The 16,569-nt window shown below is 31.7% G+C and overlaps 4 protein-coding genes across 4 annotated transcripts in view; all 4 read right to left on the bottom strand.

Annotated features, from left to right (window-relative positions):
- The window catches only part of LOC119837171, a 10,266-nt gene extending 8,738 nt beyond the window's left edge, over window positions 1–1,528 (bottom strand). The window contains exons 1-2 of the mRNA XM_038362694.1: window positions 1,514–1,528; window positions 448–518 (exon numbers count right to left, since the gene is read on the bottom strand). Of these exons, the coding sequence (XP_038218622.1) occupies window positions 448–518; window positions 1,514–1,528 (86 nt within the window). The remainder of the gene's footprint in view (window positions 1–447; window positions 519–1,513) is intronic.
- Window positions 1,529–1,762: 234 nt separating this feature from the next.
- On the bottom strand, window positions 1,763–7,424 carry LOC119837038 (mitogen-activated protein kinase 15). The gene is made up of 8 exons (XM_038362523.1): window positions 7,096–7,424; window positions 6,226–6,432; window positions 4,784–4,924; window positions 3,975–4,114; window positions 3,241–3,439; window positions 2,713–2,871; window positions 2,007–2,270; window positions 1,763–1,955 (listed from the first exon to the last, which is right to left on the bottom strand). Exons 1-8 carry the CDS (start codon window positions 7,422–7,424, stop codon window positions 1,772–1,774), a joined length of 1,623 nt encoding a protein of 540 aa, XP_038218451.1. The 3' UTR covers window positions 1,763–1,771.
- A 943-nt stretch (window positions 7,425–8,367) lies between these two features.
- On the bottom strand, window positions 8,368–12,701 carry LOC119837122 (plasminogen receptor (KT)-like). Its single transcript, XM_038362627.1, has 4 exons — window positions 12,356–12,701; window positions 12,148–12,278; window positions 11,493–11,602; window positions 8,368–11,069 (listed from the first exon to the last, which is right to left on the bottom strand). Exons 1-4 carry the CDS (start codon window positions 12,434–12,436, stop codon window positions 10,936–10,938), a joined length of 456 nt encoding a protein of 151 aa, XP_038218555.1. The 5' UTR covers window positions 12,437–12,701; the 3' UTR covers window positions 8,368–10,935.
- A 2,267-nt stretch (window positions 12,702–14,968) lies between these two features.
- Window positions 14,969–16,563, bottom strand: LOC119836931 (plasminogen receptor (KT)-like). The gene is made up of 4 exons (XM_038362402.1): window positions 16,383–16,563; window positions 16,169–16,299; window positions 15,489–15,598; window positions 14,969–15,123 (listed from the first exon to the last, which is right to left on the bottom strand). Exons 1-4 carry the CDS (start codon window positions 16,461–16,463, stop codon window positions 14,990–14,992), a joined length of 456 nt encoding a protein of 151 aa, XP_038218330.1. The 5' UTR covers window positions 16,464–16,563; the 3' UTR covers window positions 14,969–14,989.
- Between the last annotated feature and the right edge of the window lie 6 nt (window positions 16,564–16,569).

Below are 16,569 nucleotides of genomic sequence, written 5' to 3'. Positions count from 1 at the left end.
AATTATTTTATAGTTTTTAGTTTGATGTGCTTGAAAAGCGTGTTTTTTAGTTTTTTTAAACTATATTTTATTTATTTCATGTTCCTGCTGTTCTCGTTTATGAAAACTTCATTATCTATACTAATATTATAAAGCTGAAGTTTGAAGGAAATGCTGGTCCGTTTTGAAAAATTCTTTCAGTTTTAGATAGCCCATTTGTTGAGGAAGGCTTCTGGCTATTAATGTACCACGGGCGAAGCCGGGGCGGACGCGGAAGCGGCGCTAATTATCTATAAACGTTAACATTTATTTTTCGGAGTCAGACAATCAGTAGGGGAAATTCTGTCTACGGAAACTTTACGTTTTTATACCTATCTGATGCAGAATGTATTTTTAGGCCATATATATGGCTAGGTACTATTAGATATGCATTAAACTTTTTTATTAAAAAAAGATGTGACTTGAGGTCACAACAATAATAAATAAAACAATAGCAATACAGTTATTATTTTTTTATTATGAACCAAACCTAAGAGAACCTGATAATAACAAAAGTTTCTACGCTAACTCTTTAATTTAATTTTATAAAAAATTTTAGAATAACAATGATTCATTGCTTCGAAATACATGACTACGAATGCAAAATTTTTTTACTTTCACGATTACCTGTTGTAATTACTCACAAACTATAAAAAGGTGTAAAATATCTTCCTATTTCAAGTCCCAGTAAAATCTATGTTAAGTATAGTTTTATTATTCAGAGTGAACCTAAAGGCTTGAAATATTTTTATTTATGGTAGCTTGTTATTTATGGTATTAAAAACACTGGTTCAAACAAGAAAATTCCGAAATACTGTATAAAATAGGTTCTTTATAATATTTTTTTCATTCTGAATAGAAAATTGTTAGTTACAAGTTTATGGCAGTGTTTATCACAATATTATGTCATTAATTAGTACATAATTTTGGACATATGCAGCTGAACGTAAGTGCATCTTGCATATTGCACATACGTCTATTAATTTTAATATTTATATTGACTAGGATTCCTATGTTAAAATATCTCAGGGCTAGACTAGACAAGATTAGATTTTTTCGTTCAAATTTCGATTAAGTCCCTATTTTTGCTAAGTTCTCTATTTGCATAGCCATAATTGTCTTGGTGCTTTAAGTATCAAATTAATTGATAATTCATTCCTACTAAATCTTCTTTACAAATAATTTCATTGACGATCCTGGAGGAGAGACTACAAATCCAGATTCTAAAATGGAACCAAATAACAACAATATCCAATCAAACCAAAAGAATCACGTCATTCGTTTAAAAAGCACGGGGTAATACGAGAGTAGGATAACCAAGGAAACAAAACCAGTCAAATTGACGTCCTCCTTCGATTTAGGGGATGTCAGTAAAAATACCCTTTCAATAACTTAGATATCTTGAAAAAAAACATACATAGTAAGAATACACGTTATATAACAATTAAAAACGGTTATCATCGTAAATACGATATAAGGATAATAGAAATCTAACTCTAGTAAAAGACATTGTGCATATGTGTCCCAATTCCAAAACCCAAGAAAGAAGCATTGCCTAAAAGAGGTTCCATATATTTAATTTCCCATTATATGTGTATCAATGTTGTTACAATCGATAAAAATCCAAGTATTCTATTCGATCGAACCAAATTTCAAAACATAATCGCAATACACCAACAAAACCATTAACCACAAATAATATCATCTAAAAAAATTGCTTTAAAATCTAAATCAATTGCCGATTTCGACCAAACTACCGTATGCTAGTCCTGAGGTCCATCAAAGCGCTTGCCGTGATCACTCCATGTCTAGAATTCTTCCCGTAATCCAGCTCAGACTCCCCGATGGTGATTGTCGAGAACGACGTGGAATTCCTTCTTTGCTGAAGGTGTTTCTTCGAATCCGACGGACTCTGCCGCACTGGTTGAAAGAAATCCCTCATGTAATTCACTGGACTCCTCCGTCCGTGGTCATTCTTCGCTTCCGACAAGTAATCGCCCCTGCAATTCGCACCCAACCAATCCTGGTGCTCGAACAGCCTCGTCGCCCTAACCGGTTTCGCAATCTTCTCCTTCTCGGATATAGTTTGGTACGATCTAAATTCTTTGACCGGTCTGTCCAGGGTTTTGGACAGCTTTGGTCTGCTTTTAGTGTCCGCTGATGACGTCAGTTTTGTCTTGTGCTGCTTGATGTCCGAATGCTCTTGGAAACTCTTGCTTTTTATGGGTGTTGTCAGCGTGTGTGTTTTTATGCTGTAAGTAGAAAAAAAAATAGTCAGTATATAGGTTATATTATATATTAAAACATGTGTCAGTTACATATAAATGATTTTTTATGATGATAAAAAACTTTTATGACTTTGACCATCAAGATATTAATAATATACTTGTATCTTTGTACCATACGATACAATCAATTGCGTTATAAATCTCATGTAGTGTATTAAGGATATCATTATTAATAAAGGAATCATCAAAATCGATTTACCCAGACAAAAATTCCAATGTAACAAAGCCTACAAAAAAAAACGAGTTGTAACCCTTTTTATAAGTCAATCGAAAATATTCCTAAAAGTATTCATTTCCTAGAAATCAAACAAACAAGTCAATGCAAATATTCGTTATCGTTTTGTTGTTATATATGTTCAATTAATATAATGCACTTCGGCTCAAATCAAAACAAAGAACTACACACCTAGAATGACTTTTCTTCAACTGCGGACTATTCTGGAAGCCTTTGGCCATGATGCTATATAATTTGTTCCTATAGTCGTCTACCGACATTTGCTTGTCGTCTCTCAGTGGGAGCAGCACATCGGAAGGCAGCGTTGGTTCGTCTCGCTCTCTATGGAATCTGAATACTTATTTGACTTTAATATTTATTCTAATTTACAACATTTAAGCTCGTCAATTAAGCAGTTTTAAATAGCTAAATAAATAGTTGAATAAACCTTACTTATTTATAAGCGTAGAAAAATAACCAATGCGAGTGTGAAGTTTTTTGAAATTTCTATTCATATGGAAACTAAATTGCATTCATTAAGAAGCAGTACATAGAAAGTTATACGATACGACTGTCGACTTCAGAAGTTGGTACTTTAAGAATATTACAATATATGTTATGTATGATAATGTGTGTGAAACATACATATTGTATGTGTGTGCAGAAGTACTAATAACAACATAAACAAAATAAAAAAAACAACTTCATCATTTGACCCACTTCGCCACATATTCATGGTGCAACGCTTTCTCAGCGCTGAGTCGCTTCGCCGGGTTGAACACCAGTAACTGCTGAACCAAGTCAGACGCGTCACGAGGCGCGCAGGCCAGCATGCTGTAGAGTGACGTCACACCCGCTTTAGACGACGCTTGCTCGCGTATGAGCGAGGAGCCGTAGCCGGTGCATACCGCTGCTATGTCTTGGGTGCAAAATTGTATTGCGTCATATACAGGGCTGATGATGAAACATCCTTCATACTCAAGAAGTTATATTGATCATATTATGTGTACACCGCCCGCGGTTTTGTCCGCGTAGTCAAAAGACAATGCCGTGGTTTTCTCGGATGAAATTATCTCTGTTCCAAATTTAACTCTAATCGACCCTGTAGTTTATTGAGATAATCACACTAATATTATAAATGTGAAAGTTTATTTGTTTGGATGTGTGTCCGTCGATCACGCTGAAACTGAACTGACCTAGGTGACAGGATACTTTATATCCCGATTAAATGCTCCCTTAGGATTAAACAGGAATCTTGATATCCGGGCGGAGTCGGAACGAGCGTCTAGTTATATTATAAATACGAACGTCATTTTATTTCTCTATATTTCACGGCGTAAGGAGGCCAATTTATGGTAAAATTTTTTTAAGTTGGAAATTGTTAGAAGGCTAATTAGAAATTTATTTAATACAACTTCTTATCGCAATGAAGCATTTACGAATTTTATAAATACCTTCCGACGAGGGCCTTGGTAGAGCAGCCATGATTCTCTCAATTTGATTGACGGTGGACGTTCCCGGGAAGAGCGGAGAACCCGTTAACATTTCGCCCAGGATACAACCCAGCGACCACATGTCTATGCCTTTTGTGTAGCTGCAATTGGGCAAGTAATTATGAGGGGCTTACTTCAGGCAGTATCGAGATCTTATTCAATCGAGTTAGTTTTAATTGAACCATGCATTGATATAATTTAAATATTTTTCTAAGTCTCCTTCTGACCTACAATCTGCCTCATTGGTGCATGAAGCTGTTTTTTCTTAATTCATTTATTGGCATGCATGGTATACACCCAGTAGCGTATCCATAAAAATTATCGAGGTAGACCAAGCTCTACTCTCTACTGTGAAAGAAGGTCCTGAGGAACTCTCCTATTTATGCGCTTAAAAGTGCGAGTGGTCTCCGTCGTGTTCCAGACAAGTTCATTGTGATGAATTGGAAACTAAGATAGCGCACCTCTGTGGTTGTGCTGTGGTTAAAAACTAAATTGAATGCAAAGAAATAATTCAAATTCGAGGTCAAATAAACAAAATCAAGATCCTCCAATGTGTAATATTTTCATTAACAATGTCCGATCTCATTTTAAGTCCCTTATTTTTATATGAAGCAAATAATACTACATTTAGAAACTCTTATTCAAAAAGCATTATCTTCCCCGAATTTTCTACTACTTACTAATTTATTATACTTACTATCTTATTACCTATTACAATCAGTGTTATTTCATACATTTATATTCTAAAAACAATAAAACAAATTACTTACTTCTTACTGGCAATGAGTATTTCCGGTGCCCGGTACCAACGCGTCGCGACGTAGTCAGTCAGGCAAGGGTCCGCTCCCTCCTCTCCCCCGGAATACATGGATGACACAGATCGTGCCAGACCGAAGTCCGCAAGCTTTACCCTTCATCGAGTTATTTATATTTATACATTAACAACCTTAAGTACCTTATACATCACTATCAATACATAGTATAAAGCAGTCGCAGTTCCCGTATCTGTGCCTATTTATGCTTAGATCTTTAAAACTACACAACGGATTCTAATGGGGGTTTTTCTACGTGATAGTGATTCAAGAGAAAAGTTTATATGTAAAACAATATATTTTAAACTTCTCCGAATTAAACGCATGCGAATCCACGGGCAAAAGCCAGTTTCCATACATAAGAAACGCATTACGTCCTTGGTCCTTCGAAAATTTAAATAATACTAGCTGATGTCTATGATTTCCTTTGGTTTAAAGTAAACTTGATTCTCATTCCGGAATAAGCCTAGACATTATATCAGTTAGTCAGTTAAAAAGGGACGTTTAGATTGTGTAGTCGGAATCAAAAATCAGGCAAATAGTATGTAGATAGGCACTTATCTATTATCCTACTTATACCATAAACGCGGCATAGGCTTTATACTACTAATACCATAAACGCGAAAGTTTCTAAGAATATACGAACGTTTTTTAATCGTTCACACAAAAAAACTGTTGGGGCGATGGATGTATGAAAGTTGGCAGAGAAATTGATTTTAGCCTGGATGAATACATAGGCTAGTTCTTCATAATAAGCTTTTAAAAAGCAAACCTAGTAAGTAATCAATTTGATAATTAAATTACGTAAAGTATATTTACTTTCTCTATATATAAATTTGCTATCATGTAATCTTTTAAAAACTACATAATAATAAATTATGCCATTGTAATATTCAGTTGTTTTCAATAGAATTTCATAAAACGTTTCATTTCCTAAATCGACTCCCAATTACTTATGCGTGTATAAGGTTCGCGGGTTTCGTAGTAATAAACTGCGTTGCCGTTAAAAAGTATCACTTGGGCTTGTCACGCAAACCAAAACAGATATAAAAGGATCAGTTCAAGAAACAGCTTAAATACAAATAATATCGGGATATAAAAACTCTTAAAATATTGTTCATGATATCATTGGTCCTTACAAACTTAGCTCATTTTCGATTTATAAATTTAAAATTTGGTACAACGATTCCGACATAATACTGTGTACAAAATGTACACAACATTTTGAACAAAAAAGTACCTTTTAACAAGTATATAAGGTATATAGTATATCTGTATAAGTAAGTAAAGTTTTACCGTACAAATTACATGGTACCATAAAACTACTAACAACTGGTTCAGTCAAATTGAATTTCTCTTTTTTATAAATGGTACATTTCAATTTATTTAACTAGACTCACCTGCAGGCACTATCAATAAGCACATTACTCGGCTTCTGATCCCTATGTATCACATTACCAGAGTGTATGTACTTAGTCGCTTTCAACATCTGGTACATAATGTATCGTTTGTGCACATCCTTCAGTATGTTGCCGCGTTTGATCACGTTGTGTAGATCTGTCTCCATGTACTCAAAGCCGAGGTAGATATCGCGGTTGTTTGTGGCCCTGGATGAGCGACGAGCGTTATTTTTTAAATTTCGAATGTTTTAGATTTTATATATTCTAGAACGTGGGCTTTGAAATTATTTCTTTATTTTTTTTTAGGTATTTATCAGCAGCAGCCAGGGTTTTGGATTCGAAATTACAAGAATTGTTGATACTGTGTGTAGAATAGATATAGATCGATATAGAAATAGAAAAATTTTGAAACTGTGGTATAAAATGAGTCTGAGTTACTCGAAATTAAATAAAAATAATAATAATGTATTGAATAGCTATTCTATTTATTAGAAAAGAGTAAAACACGTGTATATGTGTATACGTGCATGTTTTAATTATTAAAAAATATATATCGTAGCTATAACTAGCCCAACGATTTCATTTACGTTATATAATCTTCTATCACCCTCATATTCTTGTAAAGGAGGAAGTAATTTTAAACCATAAGAAATATTAGATCTTCATTTCATTGACATCGTTACAAATATATTGTCCTATATTTTAATTTTTCATTAACCATTCATATTGAAGGTAAATTCTCTGTCTAATATTTTACATTTATATGATATATGCGGGTATAATGCAATATTTAAATTTAATCAAGTAATGGCACGAACTGCTATTCTAAATCTGACTCGTACAACATTTGAATATCATCTAGTACCTCACCTGTGAATGCTATGAAGTTTTACTATATTCGGATGATTTCTGAACGATTGCAAAAATATTATTTCCCTGAAGGTCCTTTGGGCGTCTGTTTGGTTTCGGAACGCATCGAATATTTTTTTAATAGCCACAACGTCTTTACTTTTTTTATCAACTGCCTTCCAAACGATCCCATAAGCGCCTTTGCCAAGTCGCTTTTTTATATCAAACCTCTTTAGAATGTGTTCATCTATCTCCGACATGTTTTTTTCAGGACTTTTCTTTTGCCCATCTTTTTCTTTTTCTTTCTTTTTATGCTCATCCTTTTTTATGTTTACTTGATTTTGACTCATTTTTTTTATCTTGCTTTATGCCTCGACAAAATACAAACCTAAAAGCTCTGTTAATATTCATAACTCATAATGATTATAGGTTCGCGAAAACGCAATCGTCTCGAATAGGTTTACGATAATTGGAACTAAGTTATTTGAATAGCTAAGCATGACAAACTGAATTTTAAATAATATTGATTGTACTAAGCAACCGAATCGATTTTGAACAATTACATGTAATTAATATCACTTCAATTATTTCGAAATAGTTATGCAATGATCAAACGTGTACTTACGTCGACAATAACACACTAGTACCACTGAAGACATGGTTATTTAATTTGTTTAGCTAAATGTTTCTACAGTGAACTAAAGGCACGTTTCTTGCTTGACTTGCCGAAATTCATTTGTTTACGGCGGTTAAACAACATGATGGTTGCCATGACAACGTAACTGTCAACTTTTATATTATTGACACAATATTGATATGTTGTTAAATTGGTGGCGTAAGGACTTCTGACATTGTATGATCGATTATTCGAAAGCATGTACCGTCTAAGGACATAATGCAAACATAAAGCTTTGTAAAAATAGCTTGCAGTACCTATTCCTGACAAAGATCTGCCTAGTAACTTTATTATAGTCTCACGGGATACCACATTAATGTAATTTTGTGTGCAACAGGCAGGTTTTCATATAAGATAAAAAAGGGATTCCTGCATATTTTTTATGTTTATTTACATTTATGATTATTATTCTGGTGAACATTATAATGAAAAAACTGAAAGTCATATTAACGAACGTTTTCACTTAAATATGTTTCGGTTAACAGGAAATATGATTAAAAGTATTTTTTTAACAAGTTTTAAAAACTCAAATCAGTTTCAATGCTCCAAAATTCAAATTAAAATTTTGTTTATTTTATATGTACGGAGGGATAGTTTAAAGAAACACACGTAAATAATTTTTAAAGATTTATTGACAGTAACCCTCTTAAATACTAAAATAATAATACTGTAATATAGGTAAAAGCATTCAATGCTAAATATTAAAATGAGAATATGAAATGTAGGGATTATTAATTGGAGTTCTTAATTTAATTTGCCACTACCGAGCTTATACTAATGGTGTCCACACTGAGCCAACAACGACGGATCAACGGGCAACAAATTTTAAAACTAGCATCACCATGTATCAAGTTTGAAGCGGAATGCTTATATAAAAATTCGTACATTCGAATTCGAATTTCGAAGCGCGAAAACATTATTTATTTCTTACTAGAATAACGGGACATATTTTTTCTACTGCATGGTCACGTTGATAAACATTTTTATGTATTCATTGAACTTGCAAATTATTGTTATATATTGGCTCTGTGTAGACGGTACATATAACTACGCGATCACAGAATAACAGTAAAGTTTCTTAATTAAAAATGGTAACTTTAACACTTCAATAATTATAACCTTACTTTTATATTTTGAATCAAATATTTCAAACTAATATTCATTTTGATTAAAAAAACAACATTATATATACTATTTATCGATTCACCATTGAAAAAAAAACATTGTGTAAAAACTGTAATAATAACAATGTATTAAGTACAACTGTTATCAAAAAGTACATCCTATCTTATAGTATAAATATTGGACATACATAGAGTTGATGCAATAATGAGAAATCCTAGATTTAGGACATAAATCTTTTATAAATAAATTATAAAAAAAGTAGCCACAAATATGTTATACATTCAGCATGATATGCTAATTCTATTTAATAAGAATTGTATCATTGGTTAGATAACCTTAATAGTCTAGACTCTAGACTCTAGATATTAGTTATAATTGAATTGGTGGTAGTCCCTAAACAATAATTCTTTTTATAATTATTAAGAAAAAAAATTATAAACGCCTTTAAATTGTCAGAACTGCACCAAATTTAAATGGGACCACATGGCAGGCACCAACTAAGGGTTAGTAGGTAATGAACTCAATATCCAATTAATAACCTAGAATTAACAAGCTTGCATGACGTATATTCTTTATCCAAACTCGCCAACTACCAAAAAATCTTGCCAAAAGAATAAAACTCAACAGTAAATATGTATTTACTAAATATTCAGATCCCATTATGAATTTCAGAATTAAGTATGATCCATGTAAGTATTTCAGACATGCAATAATATCATAGGGTAAGAAATTAATTTTTTTACCTTAATTTTCGTCATATTTATAAATGTATATATAACGTACATATAGTATAATCTGTTACTTAATTATATAGTAAATCATATTACATTATAGTGACTAATTTATTGCTGATTCCATTGTGTTTCAGTTGACAACTTGATTTTTTATAAATCTTACTATATAATAAAAATATGTTTAAAAATAGTATTAACACATATAAATAATCAAAATTAACATTATATATATTATAAATGTGTTGTAAAATAATAGTCACATGAAACAATTAACAAACTCAATATAAAAGCACCTAAAATGTTAAAAAACATTAATTAAATAATTTGTAAAAAAATAAACTATAAATAAGTACTACAAGTATAATATCTAAAGTACAGATCCATCTTATATAATAATACTAAGCAAACTAGCAAATACTATTAACAGGATTATTCATTACTAGATATAATTAATTTAAGAAAAAAACGATTCAATAACAATGAATCCTCTTTCATCATAATTCCTTCAATCCAAACTACCTACTGTTTGTGATCACAAAAGTTTGATGCTTTAAATTCATACTAGATCCACAAAAGCTAGGCATTTCTTGGCAACTTTCCTCAATTATATCACAATTTTCGTTGTTATGGTACAGTATAACAATATTTTATGCATAAATATTCAATTAACATAACTGATGTAGTATCAACTCAAACAATTGTTATTTATACATGTATATATTAAATATTATGACTAACATATTCTGTTTATACTATTAATATAAAGCTGAAGAATTTGTTTGTTTGAAAGCGCTCATCTCAGGAACTACTGGATTGATTTAAAAAATATATCACCATTGTACATGGTTATCATGATCAAATGCTACATTCTACCACAGGCAAAGCCGAGGCAAACCACTATAGGTTGTACATATAATCTATAAATTAAATATCAAATTTTATTCGAATATTGAATAATCCTATTCTATTCTAAAAGCCTTGAAGGCACAATTTCAAATTGAATGAGCCATAATTTGGAGTCATTAAAACTGTCAAGTGAACATCTTTGTGCATTATTTTAACAACCTGCACTTTGAAAGGAGTTATCTTTTTTACTTTTCACAAGCATAAACATGTAACTGACATCCTGTATTAATATAAGGAATACATTTGCAGATCTATTATTTTCATATTGATTATTTGATATCGGAAACTAAAATAAGCTTCACTGTAAATTTGCTATACTAAATGCATGATATTACATAAAATTGTATTGTGATATTACATTGTTTTTTAGCTTTAATCTTTGGTCTGTTTTACCTTCAAAGTGCAGTCAGAATGATCCATTTAAGGCATCGGAGGATGGATTTTTTTAGTCTCCTCTTCTGCCTCTCTGCCCTGATCAATAGAGGATGGCGTTGGAAGTCCGCAAGGTACTTTAAGCATGTCCACTTCATGAGTCATTATGTGCTCTGCTTCCACTGCTCATGAAAAGTGTAAATTAATATTTATAGATATATATCCAAATATATTAAAAACAACAATTTTTAAGGGTATGTTGTACCTCAGGCTCGCTGTACATAGGAATCATTAAATAAAAGATAGATAATAATTTATTATGGCCTCTCTCTCTGTTGTTCTATATATCTATCTCAATATCTTTCAATCTATCTCCACATCTATCTTTCTCTTCATCTATTTATCTCCCTTTCTATCTGTCTCTATATCTCTATCTATCTCTCTACATCTCTATCTTTCTCTCTTTCTTTATCAGGCTCAAAGACCCACCTTTTTACAGAGAATGACAAGAATATCGTAATTTTCTTTTAATCAACTGCATTTGGTAGTAGTAAATTCTGTCACTATAACAGTTACCTCTTTATTTAATAAAAACTCATACTCACTTCTAATCCTGTGCAACTTGTTGCCATATGCCAGATCCCAATAATACAAATTCACAAATGTCAGTGGGATAAGTGGTATCAAGAAATATGCTCTTTTCGTCCTTCGGAACCTAGAATCAATATGTTAGGTCAGTTTATATTAAATTATAATAATATATAAGTTGAGTTTGTACACACTTGGTAATCTACAAAAAACCTATAATGAATCAATTGTTGAAAAACTGATATCAATGGAAACTTTTGAGAACTTCAATTTATTGCAATAAGTATAATCTTTTTTAGATGCCTGAAAATATGTGTCTGTGTTTGGCCTGTGTCCCAGAAGTGGGAGCATATATGGGCTGATGATGATGATGATGAAGAACCAAAAGCAATAATTTTTTTTAATCAATTCCTTATCTGGCACTAAATAGACTAATAAGTCTGAATTAAAAAAAACAAAGTCTACCCAAATCTCAGGTTTGGTACACTTATACATACTATATATATATTTCCGATGATGGCTGTGTGATGTGAATATGTACTTATTTAATTTTTAACAACTGCTTAAGTTCTTAACTACACACTTATATTGTCATATTTATTGAATAATTTAAATGATTTCAGTATCTATTGAAAACTGGTCAACTAAAATCTATTATTAAGCATTACTTACCCAGTAAATAGACCAGTTGCAGCAGTAATATGAAATGCTGTGAACCAGAGAAACAAATCCCTGCTTCTCGCAACTGCTGTTGCCCTTTGCCTTTCTGCCATTTGATTTTGCAATTGAATTTGTCTCTCAATCTAAAAATGTGAATATAAACAATGGAAATTAAAAGCCTTTTAAGAATACAATAGAATTTATATAATTTGATACATACCGCTATTTCGTTTAAGCTTTGTAGGAACTTTTCATTGCTTTTATAATGATCCTCCAAATTAATGGATATAAGGTTGCCCATTTTGATTAAATTCACTTGTTTACTTAATAAATGTCAAATAATGATTAGGCAGTAGGTACTCAATGATGTTTATTGATTATATCAATGATCAGTAAAACTAAATATTCATCAATATACTGACGTTAATTAAATTGTTTCGAGTTCAACCTACGTAGGTACCGATACTGATAGACGATTTTCTCTTGCCTTTTGCTGATGACTAATATGTTACAATTTACAATAAATAAATATTACAAAATAGAGTGCACAGATGACATGTCTTGACAGATATTGGAATAAGGAATTAGATGTAGTGTTGCTATCTTAGCTTTTTAGACAGAATCCTAGTCCTTTTCCTGGTGATTCAACTCGTTTTAAACTCTTTAGCCTGAAAAGAGCAATCTAACCAATTTTGTATATTTAGCAATTATCTATAAATGTGCTGATTTTGCAATTTTATTTCTTTTACATCATGCTAAGAGAGGTTGTGTTTACACTGATTGGCCACTGAAGCTCTAGTCATGCAGTCAAAATACTCAGACTCGGGGGTAAAAAGTATATTATAGAATTATAATTGAATTAGATAACTTGCATTTTATTCAGTGAGTTCTGACATCACTTGAGAACATCCTGAATGACTGATTGAATTATATGAATGCCTAATTAATTAATTGGGATAGAACACGCTTCGGCACGAATTGGGTCCTCGCACCGGGGAAGTACCACACTAACAGAAGACCGTTGTGAAATAGTAGCACGCAGCACGCTACTTACTGTGTTTCCTACAGTGAATACGTGAGACGGAGGCCCGTTACCTTTTCCCTACCCTTGCCAGTCCATGCGTTCTTTCTAGTCGTCAATACTTTTCTTATTCCTTACGTCTTTAAGCGCGCAGTTGGTTACAAAATGTTTACCAGTCAGATCGCAAAGATAATATAATATGATTTTTGTGTCTACAGAATCTCCAGAGAACTTTTTACAATCTCACGGCGACATAATATTATTATACGTACACACACACACATATACATTCATCAAATATTCATACAAACTATCACATTCCATCTACAATTTCGTTTATTCCGTTCTGTCACAGCCTTCCCAAATATAACTAGTAACTTCCTTTAGAAAATAATCTTATCTCGTATATCTAAATACTTATATTTTTTAACATCATTGGAATCTTAGTTATCAAAGCCTGTTGAACGAAATCGAAAAAAGTATTTTCGGTAGTATGACTCCTCCGAATAAATTAGTAGTATGACTCATTAAATAGCTAGATAGAAGTGGATGGAGGTAGATGTGATAAGGTAATCTACTTAGCCATTGATACATACTCGATATCAACATAATAATCTATTATTATAATCTCGGTATCGCTGTGCGGACCGAATAATACTAATCTCAGGAACTACTGATCCGATTTGAAAAATTCTCTCAGTGTTAGATAGCCTATTTATTGATGAAGGCTATAGGCTATATATGAGGGTGGGCAGATGTCGCATCCGGCCGCTAGTATGAGATAACATCGCGCCAAAGAGTATAATCGTAGTATTACTACTACTACTCTTTGAGTATAATGCTACCGATGATCCCACCCTTGGCGCTCGTGTTACAAGTATGACTATGAAGTGACTATAATAGGTTGGTGGGGGTAAAGTTACGTAAAATATTAACAAAACGTAATTTACTTACATTCGATTCTATTTGATTTATTAGAAATATTAAATATGTCTAGACACTAATGTAAAATAATAAAAACAACAAATTGGCAGCTGTCTAAGGATTACTACTCTACAGAAAATATGATTATTTTAAGAAGCCGCTGATCCGCTGAGAGTTGTTCAAGTTGAACCTATGTCACACTTTCACATTACAGACATAACACACACACACACACACATATAAGCACACACTAAAAACATGATTTTTTAAATATAGTTGTATGTTTTTATTGTATGGTTGAAAAATAAACTTTATTTATTAATATTTCAAATAAAAATTATCTTTATTTCATTAAGTATCTCGCCTTTGTCTCATTGAGTGAATGCACACAGCCTTAACCACAGACATATGTGTTAAATAATTGAGGAATCTTTCAATGTTATTTATAAATTAAGCTATATTTATAATGTTTACTTATTGTCTATTTTGTTGTAGGTACTTATCTCACTTATTAAGATTAAGCTATGAAGCTTGAAAATTTTGAAATAAATATATTTAAAAATTAGTATTAACATGTTCAAACAATTAAAATCCTCCTTTTTTTCAAACCTCTTTATTCATTATACAATAAAATTACATCAATTATTCAATACAATAATAAAATTAATATAAAAGCACAAATACAGTCAATAGAGTCAAGTAAATACAAATTAAATGATATATAAAATAGGTTTGGTACATGATAAGCACTATATAATTATGAAAAGTACCAATACATCTTGGATAACTATAATAATCTTACTAGCAAACTCTATTAATTAATGTGATTAATCACTAGTATTAATATAAGTCACTGTATACCCAATATTTTGTTTAATTTATCTTCAAAGTGCAGTCAACATTAAAAAATTAAGGCATCGGAGGGTGGATTTTCTTAGTCTCTTCTTCCAACTTTCTTCTCTCGTCAATAGAAGCGGGTGTTGGTAACCCACAAGGCACTTTCAGTATATCTGCTTCATTACTCATTATGTGCTCTGCTTCCACTATGAAATAAAAAAGAAAATTGGGACTTACATAGATATACATATTATTATATCTGCAATGTTTTGAATTCCTACTTTTTTACATCAAACTTGTACACAAAACTTTTTATGTATCAACTAGATTCTAAATATGGTTTTGAAATTAATACCATGTATTCAGAAAGCAATTTTTTGTAAATATGTAAGTAGTAAATTCACCCTTTGACACCTACTGTTTATATAATTTTTAAGGGACACCTAAATAAGTGGACCTTTTAAGAAGAATAATAGAACTACCATAATTTTATTAATAAACTAAGCTCGATGAAAATTATATTTAATCCTATTACAAGTAATGATATTATTAAAATAAACCTCATACTTACTTCTTATCCTGTGTAATTTGTTGCCATATGCCAAATCATAATAATACAAATTCACAAATGAAAGTGGAACAAGAGGTACCAATAAAAATGGTTTTTTAGTCTTTCCGAACCTAGAAGCAATATTTAAGATTTATTAATCATTATATTGATAATTTTCATACTTATTAGCTAATAAATCATTTATATAATCAGTTATTGACATAAAATAGGGAAGTAATATCAATGAAAACAAGATTGATAGTGACTCATGTTTATAGATAATATGATGTAAAATTCTATTTTCTAAAAATATTTCTAGTGGCTTATAGCGTTCGTGATGGCCTATTTGACACTTTTGACGTATCTTTTCTTATATTATTTTGTCATTAAAAGTGACAGATAAGCCTAGATGAACATAAATATCCAAAACCAGCCATGAATTTTATGAATTGTATACTTAATCTATATATATAAAAGAAAGTGGTGTTAGTTACACTATTTACAACTGAAGAACGGATTAACCAATTTGGCTGAAAATTTGTGCAGAGGTAGCTTGGACCCAGGAGACGGACATAGGATAGTTTTTATCCCGGAAATCCCACGGGAACGGGAATATGCGAGAAAAACCCCGGGTAACTTAGTTCCTGCGACTACGCGGGCATAGCCGCGGGCGGATAGCTAGTCTTTAAATAAAATACTACCCAGCTAATAATCCAGTTGCAACTGTAGCATGAAATGTTGTGAACCATAGAAAGAAATCCCTGCTGCCTGCTATAGCTGCTGCCTTTTGCCTTTCTGCCATTTGGTTTTGCAATTGAATTTGTCTTTCGATCTAAAACGTCGAATTGTAAATATGGGAAACTTAAAAGCTTGTATTTGAAAAGTATCGTAGAATTATTATTACATAATACTTACCGCTATTTCATTTAAGCTTTGTAAGAACTTTTCATTCTTTTTATATTGATTTTCTATATTAATGGATATGAGGCCGCCCATTTTTATTAATTTATTTGTTCACTGTCTGAAAATGTTTAATCGATAGAGTTAACCGATTAATGAAAACAATCGAAATACTATTACTTTAGTAGGTACGTATTAGCGC

Source organism: Zerene cesonia, chromosome 26 (genome assembly GCF_012273895.1).
Source record: "Zerene cesonia ecotype Mississippi chromosome 26, Zerene_cesonia_1.1, whole genome shotgun sequence".
NCBI lineage: Eukaryota > Metazoa > Arthropoda > Insecta > Lepidoptera > Pieridae > Zerene > Zerene cesonia.
This window is presented reverse-complemented; position numbering and strand designations above follow the sequence as displayed.